The following is a 12,729-nucleotide window of genomic DNA, read 5'->3' on the forward strand; positions in this document are numbered from 1 at the left end:
CACCTCCCCCAGTCAGTCCCCTCCCCCCACACAGTAAGAACACACCCAGGGAATACATTTAACCCTTTCCTCACCCCCAAGTGTTAACCCCTTCACTGCCAGTCACATTTATACAGTAATTAGTGCATTTTTATAGCACTGATCGCTGTATAAATGTGAATGGTCCCAAAATTGTGTCAAAAGTGTCCGATACGTCCGCCACAATATCGCAGCCCTGACAAAAAAAATCGCAAATCACCGCCATTACAAGTAAAAAAAAAAAAAAAAACATAAATCTATCCCCCATTTTGTAGGCGCTATAACTTTTGCGCAAACCAGTCGCTTATTGCGATTTTTTTTTTTTTTACAAAAATACGTCGAAAAATACGTATCGTCCTTAACTGAGAAAAAAAATTGTTTTTTAAAAAAAAAATTGGCATATTTATTATAGCAACAAGTAAAAAATATATATATATTTTTTAAATTGTCGCTATTTTTTGGTTTATAGCGCAAAAAATAAAAACCGCAGAGGTGATCAAATACCACCAAAATAAAGCTCTATTTGTGGGGAAAAAAGGACGTCAATTTTGTTTGGGAGCCACGTCGCACGACCGCGCAAATGTCAGTTAAAGCGACGCAGTGCCGGAAGCTGAAATTCCGCCTGGGAACGAAGGGGGTTTATGTGCCCAGTAAGCAAGTGGTTAACACAGGGAAATTGTGATTCTAAGGGCCAGATTCACAGCGTAACGTAACCGATTTAGGTTACACTGCCGCAAATTTTCTGGCTAAGTGCCCGATCCACAAAGCTCTTACCTAAATTTGCGGCGGTGTATCCTAAATCCGTCCGGCGCAAGGCGGGCCAAAATCAAATGGGGCGGCTACCATTTAAATTAGGCGCGCTCCCGCACCGGAAGTACTGCGCATGCTCCCGACGCAAATTTCCCGACGTGCTTTGAGCGAAATTACGACGTGCCGGAAATCTTTTTTTTAAAAAAAAATTCAAAAGCGACGCGGGAAAGACGGGTATACTTTTACATGGTGTACTAAGTTTACACTTTGTAAAAGGTTCCCTATCTTTGCGACGGCAAACTAACACTTTCGGCGACCTAACGACGGGAAAAAGTTTTGTGGATCGCCGTAACTGCTAATTTGCATACCCGACTCTGGTTTACGACGCGAAATCCCTCCAGCGGCGGCCGCGGTACTGCATCCTAAGATCCGACAGTGTAAAGCTATTACACCTGTCGGATCTTAGGGATATCTATGCGTAACTGATTCTATGAATCGGTCGCATAGATAGAAACAGGGATACGACGGCGTATCAACAGATACGCCGTCGTATCCCTTTTGTGAATCTGGCCCTAAGATCTTACCCCTCTATAGCATTAACCCTACTGCATTAGAGGGCGGTTCTGTATACAGCTGAAAGGCTAGTCCATCCAAGAGTTTGTGTCATACTACCAAAGAGTAATGGCAATAATATGTACATATTTAGATATGTATGTATTTACTTAAATATGGCTCAAGGTGGGCTAAAGCCGTGTACACACGATCGGATATCTAATGGAATCTAATCCGATGGATTCTTTCGTTGGATATCCGATGAAGCTGACTTTCATCAGTCTTGCCTACACACCTTCAGTCAAAAATCCGACTGAGCCAAAACGCGGTGATGTAAAACACTACGACAAGCTGAAAAAATTAAGTTCAATGCTTCTGATCATGCGCGACTTGATTCTGAGCATGCATGTATTTTTCTCCGATGGAGTTCCACACAGACGATCAGATTTTTCTATCGGTTTTTTATCCATAGGAAAAATGTAAAACATGTTCTATTTTTTAACACCAATGGGAAAAAAATGATGGGGCCCACACACGATTGGTTTGTCCGATGAAAACAGTTCATCGGTCTGTTTTCATCGGACAAACCGATCGTGTGTACACGGCTTTAGGGTTGATTGTTGTTCATATTGCGTACAAATGGGTACGCATGCATTATTTCATATGTTTATTGTTATTATATTTGCTGTCTGTATTTTTACCTGTACATCAGGGATTAAATTCTTTATACATACTGTACGTATTATTGTAGAAAAATGTAAAGACATGTATAGGCCACATAATTTAGGTGCATCATAACACAGGTAAAATCACAGCCTTATTGCCACAGTTAATTGGTTCTTACCAGAAAAATAAATTGTTGTCATGTCTTAAAAGGTGGCTTGTTACCACAATAAACCGAAGTTATAAAAGGTAGACTAATAACATCCCATTTGAGGTGCTATTTTACAGAGGACAGAATTGTGCCATGTCACTAGATGTACCAGATGCCCCTTGTTAGAAAATCAGAATAGCTTAATATTACAGAACACAAAACAGGACACACTGCACTAGGGACAATACAGAGATACACATGGGACATTACCAGGTATAAGGGTTAACAGGAGGGAAACCTAGGAAACTCTGCTTTGTGGGCAAAAGCAAGATAATGTTTGGGGGGAGCTATTTTTGGCTGAGTAGCTGGGGGACCCAAAAAGACCAGGGGTAAGCTTCCTTCCTGTACTGCTGTCGGTCTACTCCAGCCATTCTCAGCTAGGCTCCCTCCAAAGGTTAATAGAGGTGTGACCTAACATCATGGTACCTGCATAGTTCTGTGTCCAGTGCCACAAAGCAGAGCAAGTGACAAGATACTGATGATCTTTTTTTGCTCTTGGTAAAGGTGGCATTAAGACTACCCCAGTAAGGGGTGCATTCTTCTCACTGACCACCAGTGTAAGAGGCATTCTTCCCATTGTCCCCCTGATAAATTGATTTTAGCAGGGGTTCCCTGAGACCTGAGGTAAAGAAGTTGAGAAAGGCTGGCCAGCTATAAAATGAATGTCTGATGTCCACATGGATCTCCTTAAGAGTGCACACCTCTTATGGGCCTATAAGCAGTGTGTGTGCATTACAGTAATTTAAGTACATTTTACTGTATGTCTTTTGAATAAACAGGTCAGACTGTTCCCTATGTTACTAATTTAGGAATAACCTCAGAGTATTATAATGTAGCCTTAAGCTGACATTATTTGGTCTTCAGTTTGGGCGTTCAAAATGATTTATCAGTAAACTCAATAAGTTTTATTTTCTGCCAACTTTGATTGAAATAAATCTTTTTGTTGTCCAACTCTCCACAGAATGCACCTTGCCGTGCAATCTCCATGGGCCAGGGTCAAGAAGTTCATGCCAGGCGCTTACTAAGTCAGTCCATGCAAGATGGTGGATGGTTACTTCTTCAGAACTGCCATTTGGGTCTTGATTTTATGGATGAATTACTGGATACAATAACTGTTACAGAAACTGTTCATGATGGGTTTCGGACATGGATTACCACAGAAGTTCACCCCAAGTTTCCTATAAATCTGCTACAATCTTCAATAAAATTTACTAATGAACCACCCCAAGGTATGTTTAAACATATTTTTGTGGAAATAGACTTAACCTTTAAATATGCAGGTCTCATTGTGTTTAGTTACTAGTCTTTTTTAATTTATTAATATTTGTTATTTGTAAAAACCTAGATTTATGCATGCAAGTACCTGTTCCTATAGCTTTATTTATGCATATTATAGCTCACAGCTGACATCAAGGGTTACTGTTTTAGTAGTATTTACCTTTGATATAGGCTAAACGCTGCAGATTTCTTCTTTTTACAAGGTTCACAAATGTATCCCTTTTGAAGAGGGCTTCAGTTTCTAACTAAATCACAGGGATCGGTAGTTAGTTGTTATTTTTTCACAGAGTAAGGGAGAGTTATGACCCCTGACAGTTTTTCTTTAGTTCTCTCATTTAGTCCTCTCATTGGGGAGATTTTCCATCACATCCTGTCCCATAGCAGCAACAAAAAGTTAGAGGAAATCCCTCAAGTGAAAGAATTCCTGGTTGTCACCAGGATCACCAGAACTAGTGTCCCTGCAGGAAGATTTCCCCTCTATTCCTATTCTGGGGATAGCCCAAATTTGGGGATTTGTCTATTTTCACTTTCAGTGATAACAGGAAGTGTGCCAAATGAAGAGCTTGAATCTCCCTAATGGGGACAAAGACCACACTAAAAACCTGACAGGTGTTCTAATCCCTCTCCACTCCATATAATTTTTGTCTTTAGTTATATTTTAAGTGCTTATCCTGCATCAGTAAAATAGTGCAAGAGCTACTTTTGCGAATATGTGCGGGACTGCAAAGGTCGGCATCGCAACGATTTGGGCGGTGCCATTGCCGGCAATAGCCAGCGATTTGACATGTCAAAATGGCCCAATGTGAACATGGGTTTAAAGCCAACTTGTCAGATTTTATTTTTATTTTTTGCTATTTGTTTTCCATTAGAGAAATCCCCTTCACTTTCTGTCCCATATTCACAACAGGAAGTTAGATGAAATGCCTCCAAAGTGAGAGAATCCCTGGCTGTCAGTCACCAGAACCAGTGTCCCCAATGAAAGATTTTCTTTTTTTGATGACATTTATTTCACCTTCACCCACTGTGATGACAGTAAACAGGTCAAATAGAGTAGATGAATCCCCCTAATGGGGCACAGACAGCAATAGTAACCTGAGAGATGTTCTAATCCCTCTCCACTCTATACGAAACTGAAAAAAGTTTTGCCTTTAGGTATACTTTAACAAACTTAATTTTTGCTTAGAGTTCTGCTTTAAGGCCACAGGGATGCTTTCTGAATCATACAATGCCATCAGAAACATTTCTGCAGAAATTTAAAGCCTGTGCTATGGAAGGCTTTCCCAACATTTACGGTTCAGCACAAGCTAGTTGTGTTACAATAGACATCACAGCACAATTATTTCTGAATAATAAGACCATTCTAGGTACATAATAACCATTGCATTATTAAGCCTGACTTTCGCATTGTGCTGTGTCCACTTAGAGGCATTATATGCCACAAAGGCAGACCAACAATTTTCATATATAGAAAACAGTTTGCCTGGAAAGCTGGCTCAGATTTTTAATTTCTATTATTAAATTTGTATTTTTAAAACTCGCAGAATGTCATAATGGGGATTTGTACAGGCTGATTAGGCATTGTTCTTTCTGAACACTTTTGTTTATTCATTTTCGTATCACATAATACACACTGTATAAACATGGTGTTTTCAGTATATACTCTATACAGTATAGTACCTTTAGAAAATTTGACGAACGGCTTGGATGTCTATGGGTGACTTTATAACTCAAAAGAAGCACCTTGTTATTGGGGGCAAAACAGATTATAGAGCACACATTAAAGAATAACATTTATCCTGCAAGGCTAGTTAAAAACACCTCAACATATTCAAAAAAATACAGAGTTTGGTCACACTATATGGTCTTATAGTGCTAAGCCCACTTACTGCAGCAAAGTACCCCGAATTAGTGGGTCCTACCCTAGTAATAGATTGAAAGATCCTGCATCTCAACCATGGGAGAAAAACTCCTCTATGTGGGAGAACTGAAGGGATTCCTCCTATGCACTGGTGACCACTAATAAGGAGGTAATGAGAGAGAGGGGTGCTCCAGCCCAAAAAGACCTGGTCAGGGTCACTACAATATACAAAAACATATTTGGGGGGCACACCCTCAAATTCGTTTAGATTCAAGATGGTGCTACTACAAGGTCCTGTAGCAGCACCATCTTGAATCTAAACGCATTTGAGGGTGTGCCCCCCAAATGTGTTTTTGTTATTGGGGGCAACGCTTTTAACTGGGCATGTTTTCCTAATTTATGTTTGCACTTCAGCACTTTTATGACCTTATTATAAATGTACATGGGTTAGGTCACATCAGGTTTGATTTAAGCAGAAGTGGAAGATCGTTTGTGATGTTTTACATGCCACTGGCAAAAAACATGATGGTGCTGAGGATACAATCGATTGTGTAAAAGTTAAATTAGATTATATTGGTATTTTTTTCCCCCCAAGAAGCTTGAGTTCCTCTGGGCTTCATGCTGCCCACCATGTGGCCCTCTTTGTCCCATTGAAGCTCTATGTGTATGCTATGCTTTTTTCCCTTTTACATACATTTTATTAAAGTTCTTTCAACTATACAAACAAGAGAATGAGTAGAAAGCGTTAACGAGCAGATGAAACAAAATTATGTTATTGGCTTTCTCCATCAACCCGCATCGTCACAACCATTTCCCCTATGGAAAGGTATGGTGGCGAGCAAATCTTGCAATGCTATGTTATTTTTCAATATACTTTTCCTGTTGACTACTGATATGCATCGATAGGCAATGAATGCAAGATGACTTGGTGATGCTTTCTCAGGTGATGGGCCTATGAGACCTTGCATATACATAAATATTATCGGTTTTCTGGATTGAGTAAGAGTCGGTTCACACAGGGGCAGCACGACTTTGGGAGGCAACTTGGACACGACTTGAGTATGAATCATCAGGCAACTTACAAGGCAACTTCAAGTTGCCTCCTGGACAGTACAAGGCAACTTCAAGTCGCCCCCAGGACAGGAGGCTTTCCAGTGGCCAATCAAACAACAATCAGCTCTGTGGGAGGGGTTTGCCTGAGAAATGTATGTTATGTTCCTGGAAAGTTGCTTCAGTTAAGACAATGATCAGACTTCTGAGGCAGCTTCCATTGAAATCAATGGGTACAAGTTGCATACAAGTCGAAATGAAGTTGTACAGCAGGGATATGCAATTAGCGGACCTCCAGCTGTTGCCAAATTACAAGTCCCATCATGCCTCTGCCTCTGGGTGTCATGCTTGTGGCTGTCAGGGTCTTGCTATGCCTCATGGGACTTGTAGTTCTGCAACAGCTGGAGGTCCGCTAATTGCATATCCCTGTTGTACAGGAACCTTTTCTGAAGTCGGAGCGACTTCAGTAGTGTACATTAAGACGTCTCTCATTCACTTCCATTGATTTTCTCAACCGTGCGACTTGGGACGACTTGGGGAGACTTCAAGTCGGATCCCAGGTCGCCCCTGTGTGAACCGGCTCTAATACTCCTTGAAGACTAAGGAGATCTTGTAGCAAAAAAGAAAAAGTACTGCATGGGGCAGTTTCGGAATAAAGCTGAATATTGCTGCTGAAGCTGCTATTTTATATTTAGCTATGGCAGGGGATTTTTGCCTAAGCTGAGCTTTAAATAAGACCTGTCCAGGTCTGAAGACCATTGTCTAATTTACTTTTTTTCACAACATTCATAGTGATCTATGAACCTAGCTGTATGCTTGATTCTATGATTTGTCAAAACATGTAAACCCAGTGCTTGAGTGCACAGAGAAACATAATGGCTTCAGTAAGCATTAAAAAATAGATGATGGACATTTTTTTGATGTTTGCAGAAAATAAAACCATACACTTTCCTGACTTATACTTTGTTGCATACATTATTTTTTGTTGCATTTGCATAGTTTTCTAATGTAATGGTGCTGTATCATCTCTGTTTTGTAACAGAAGGAAATATCTATAGAGCCATCTATTATTTAAAAGGCTTTCTTTAAAAATGGATTGCAGATTTTTATGAATAATTTCCTTTCTCTCAAGAACATAACAGAAGATATAGGAAAATAAAAGATTTATCTGTGCTTTGTCTGTAGGTGTGAAAGCAGGATTAAAGAGGACATATTCTGGAGTGTCTCAGGAATTACTGGATGTAACCAATGTACCACAGTGGAAGCCTCTGCTTTATGCTGTTGCATTTCTGCACACAACAGTGCAAGTAAGACCTCTTAAATTGTATAATTTGTTATATGCTTCATTGATTCTTTCCTCAGTGCAGACAGACAAATTCCATGTACCTGTCTGTAACGGGTACATGAACTGAGCGTAAGCGCCAACACTTTCGGTGCTGTGCCCTGACGGATTTTGAAAAGGTGTCTACAGCACCCTTTACGAATCCTTCCGATTATACTTGCATTATATATTTTTTTGCATGTATATTGTGTCTGAGCTTATGAGTGCATTTTAGGAAATATGTGTGCATTTTTGGTCCTCACATGCTCTGTAATTTTTTGGTATATACGTTTTTTTGTAGTGAACATATGCAATATATCCTGTTTTTGACAGTTGAGAATATACAGATGCAATTTCTCAAGTTATTAGTTTGCTTTGTATAAGTGAGATTTACAAAGTTCGCATTGGTTAATTGTTTGTTAACTTGATTAATATTGTAGTAAATATAATTTATTCACTATCCTGCCAATATGTGTTTATATACAGTTGTGCTCAAAAGTTTGTATACCCTGGCATAAATTGTGACATTTTGGCATTAATATTGAAAATTTTACTGATCATGCCAAACAAACTGTCTTTTATTTAAGGATAGCAATCACACAAAGCCATTTATTATCACAGTTTTTTGGATAATTTTTAAATCATCATGATAACAGAAATTGCCCAAATGGCCCTGATCAAAAGATTACATACCCTGGAATGTTTGGCCTTGGTACAAATACAGACAGTGGCACACACGGGTTAAAAATGCAATGTAATGTTAATTTCCCCCATGTGTGGCTTTTTAAATCTCAATTAGTGTCTGTGTATAAATAGTCAATGAGTTTTAGCTCTCACTTGGATGCACTAAGCAGGCTAGACACTGACCCATGAGGAGGTGGAAAAAAAACAAGGTAATGAAACTTTACAAAGATGGAAAAGGATATATAAAGATATCCAAAGCCTTGAATATGCCAGTCAGTACTGTTCAATCACTTAATAAGAAGTGGAACATTTGGGGATCTCTTGATACCAAGCCAAGGTCAGATAGATCAAGAAAGATTGCAGCCACAACTGCCACAGGAACTGTAAGGGATACAAAGAAAACCCCACAGGTAACCTCAGGAGAAATACAGGCTGCTCTGAAAAAAGATGGTGTGGTTATTTTTAAGTAGCACACTATAATGATACTTGATCAAAAAATATCTACATGGTCAGGTTGCCAGGAAGAAGCTTTTACTGTACAAGTTCTACAAAAAAGCCTGGTTACAATGTGCCCAACGGCACCTTGATATGCCTCATTGGGCTTTTTTGTGGCATTGGCGCAGTAAAGGCTTCCTTCTGGCAGCTCAACCATGCAGCTCTTTTTTGTTCAAGTATCCTTTGAATTGTGCTCCTTTCTTCCTGTCCTTATTTTGAATTATTAACAATAAGGTAATGCGAAGGGCTAGTTGACCTAATTGTTTATACAGCCAAACCATGTTTTAGGCTTAGAACCCCTGTCAAGATTTTTGCTATCCTGGACGCCCCCTTACTAAAGTTGGTAATACACGTATATAATATAACTTTGTCCACACTTAACAGCGTGGATGGGTGAATCACCTCTTGCAGGTATTGTATATTTTTTCAGCAAGCCCACCTGCTGTCAAAATACCCAACCAGCGGGTGTATCTAATTGGATGCAGCCACTGTTATTTTAACAATTTTCTGCCCAGCTCCTTCAATTTTTGAATCAATGGATATCAGGCAGGATGGGGCTGAAAGGTCCAGCCACAGAACAAATTTACCCAAGTTCATCAGGAGCCAGAAACGTGCACAGTATATGGCCATCTGTTACTGTTACAGTGGCAATGGTTTCACTATACAGGAAATGAGGTAACATCTCCAACAGGGACTTGGACAGCAATAAAATGCAGACTAGAGTTTTTTCCTTTCCCTACTCTATTGCTGTTGAAAATTTAATTTAATTTCCTGTCTGATGAAAACGTGAGGGAATATATCATTAATAGAGCCCTGTATAGCATAAAAACCCAACAAAGGTTCTAACCCTTCACCACTCTATCCACAACTTAAAAAAAGTTTGCTCTGGGCACACACCTTAAATTGAATTGTACAGGAATACCATAGTACTATACAGTATATTTGTTAGTAAATGCATTTAGGATTTTACTCAGATTGTGCAATCAGTTTGTAACATGTTAAAGCCTAAAACCTGGTATACACTAGTAGTTTTTTTTTTTTTTTTTAAACCCAGCAGGGCTGAATGAAAAAAAACTGGAGAAAGGTGGCAGATTGCCTCTGGGGGAGGCCTGCCTACTCCCAACTCCTGCAGTCCGGCTCCTCTCTCGAGTACACGCACAAAATACACTAAAAAAAAAAAAAAAAAGAAAAAAAAGAAAGAAAAAAAACTTTACAGCCATTGTGCTAAAAACCTGACGTTGGTACAGAGATCTCCCCTGTTATTCTGTTGTGTTCTGACAGGGGGACGGTCCCCCACCAGAACACTCCAGTCAGCACTCTCAGCCAATGGCTGAGGGTGCTGATCGGCAGACTTTTTTCAGTCATGCCCCTTCGACGAAGCCATTCGGCCAGTGTACTAGGCTTTAGTTTTGATTTTTTTTTTTTTTAAATCAACACAAGAGACATTATTTACAAAGATCCAAAGTGTCCCTTGTGCTCTGGTGCTGGCTGTCATAGTGGAAACCCAAAGTCCTCTGTCTACTTCCCATACCTCTGCAGCTGTAATCTTATGGTGCTGTGGGATTAATACCAGTGCTGAACCTGTGAAAAACACATATCGGAAGTGCTGACTATGCCCTCCCTTTCCTGTAGACTTTTCCTTCATCTGCCTATCCTCTATTCATAGAGTGCTTTTCATTTATAGAAGCTATACTACAACTTCTATAAATGGAAAAGGGGGACAGAAAGGGCAGGCATAGGCATAGTGCATTCCTTATAAGTTCTTGTCAAATGTCTATCACTGGTATTAACCCCCACAACATTGAGGGATTTCAGCTGTGGGAGTATGGGAGAGGGACAGAAGACTCTGGATTTGCACTATGATAGCTTGCACCAGTTTTTACTGCACAAAACCTTTCACTTCCATCTGAAACCTTCCCCCTCTGAGTTCTCTCTCAATTCAGCATGGTGCCTGGCTGCAGCAGAGCAGACTAAGACCCCTTTCACACTGCTGACGCCCATAGCATCGGTGGTAAAATAGCGGTAAAATGCTGCTATTTTACCGTCGGATTTGCGGTGCATTTTGGCCGCAAGCGGGGTGCTTTTATAACCCCCAATAGCAACGAGAAAGGGTAAATACCGCCTACAATGCGCCACTACAGTGGCGTATTGCCGGCGGCACTGCCCATGCAGCACTGTGCTCCTGCCCATTTCCAGCGGTGAGTTCACCGCTGCTAATGCGCTCCAAAGAAGCTGCTGGCAGGACTTTTTCTGATGCCCTGCCAGCGCACCATTCCAGTGTGAAAGCCCTCTGACTTTCACACTGGAGTGAATAGAGCAGCAGTTTAAGGGTGGATTGCAGGCGCTATTTTTAATTCTATAGTGCCTGCAAAACACCCTCAGTGTGAAAGGGGTTCAAGAGCTAGTTGGCTGCTGTCAATCAAATCCAGTGAGGAGGAAGCAAGGGGGCAGGCCAAGCCAGGCTGTGTGTGTATGTAGACACACACAACCTGGCTTGGGAGCGCACCCACACATGTGCCTCCCAAGTGACCTACTATGGGGGTACACTCAGGAGAGGAGGAACAGACAGGACTGTGGGGAACCCCAAAAGAAGAGGTAAGGGACCGCTCTACGCAATATCCTTGTATAGAGCAGAAAAGTATAAACCTTTTTTTTATTTAAGTAGTATCACTTTAAGGCTGAAACTGTTATATTTTTATGTATTGTTTAAGTAGTTTTTCTTTATTATTATTATAAAGGAAACTATTGAAATGAGTAAAATACCATAAATATTTGCTTTTATAGCGACATGCTTCTGTCTTGAGTTATTAAAAATATCAACTATGACTGTTGTAACAAACACACATTGCCACACATGTTAATTTACTGTATTTTCTTCTATAGGAGAGAAGAAAGTTTGGTCCTTTAGGTTGGAACATTCCATATGAATTTAACCAAGCAGATTTTGCTGCCAGTATTCAGTTTGTCCAAAACCATTTAGATGACGTGGGCACTAAACGTCCCGTGAACTGGAGCTGCTTGCGTTACATGTTGGGAGAAGTTCAGTACGGTGGTCGTGTAACAGATGATTTGGATAAGACATTGTTAAACACATTCGCTAGGGTCTGGTTTGGAGAGCACATGTTTTCTGACAAGTTTTGCTTCTATAAAGGCTACGGAATCCCTAAAGGCAAAGCAATTGATGAATATCTCCAATATATAGAGCTATTGCCATTGGTGGACACACCTGAGGTAAAAACATTTTTTTTTTTATATATAACTATTAACTATATAGCAAACTCCTGCTCCAGTCTTATGTTATGTTGTTTACCTGTAAAGCTTCATACACATTTATTCTGAAAATTGAAGGCTGATAAAGTCCAAAGGCAGCTTTAGGAGTGTGGTGATAAGGTGTTCTGGGATGGTGCCTAAATTTAAACTCAAACTGCTAATGCAGATGTTTAGTTGCATTCTGTCATAGCGCTTGGCATATAATATCAGATATCTGAACTATACCATGGCTTACAATAATACAGAACCATACTTTAGTTTTACATGTAGCATACAGTACACCACATTAATACAATACAAGCAGGGACACCAAAGCTAGAGGCAAGACCATTCTTCAGTGTGAATGTTTACAGTTATTTCCATTGTGTGCCACTCATTTTATAATATTTCATGTCGTAAAAAGTATGGGTGCCGGGAAGGATTTGTGATTTTGGAAAAATAACCATCATGTTATGACTATTGCCTAATTTTATGATAATTTTGCACATATATGTGGATAATGTGTGCACTACTTACTGTAGAGGAAGCAGAAAGATGCCCAGGATAGTTGTTTCATGATTGCTACTAATGTGCCTGCAT

General features: G+C 40.0%; 1 protein-coding gene across 1 annotated transcript in view; it reads left to right on the top strand.

Annotated features, from left to right (window-relative positions):
- LOC120940565 (dynein heavy chain 5, axonemal-like) overlaps window positions 1-12,729 on the top strand; it is a 445,728-nt gene that overhangs the window by 359,219 nt on the left and 73,780 nt on the right. The window contains exons 70-72 of the mRNA XM_040353506.1: window positions 3,156-3,423; window positions 7,566-7,687; window positions 11,764-12,111. Coding sequence (XP_040209440.1) covers window positions 3,156-3,423; window positions 7,566-7,687; window positions 11,764-12,111 — 738 coding nt within the window. The remainder of the gene's footprint in view (window positions 1-3,155; window positions 3,424-7,565; window positions 7,688-11,763; window positions 12,112-12,729) is intronic.

This window comes from Rana temporaria, chromosome 5, assembly GCF_905171775.1.
Source record: "Rana temporaria chromosome 5, aRanTem1.1, whole genome shotgun sequence".
Classification (NCBI taxonomy): Eukaryota; Metazoa; Chordata; class Amphibia; order Anura; family Ranidae; genus Rana; species Rana temporaria.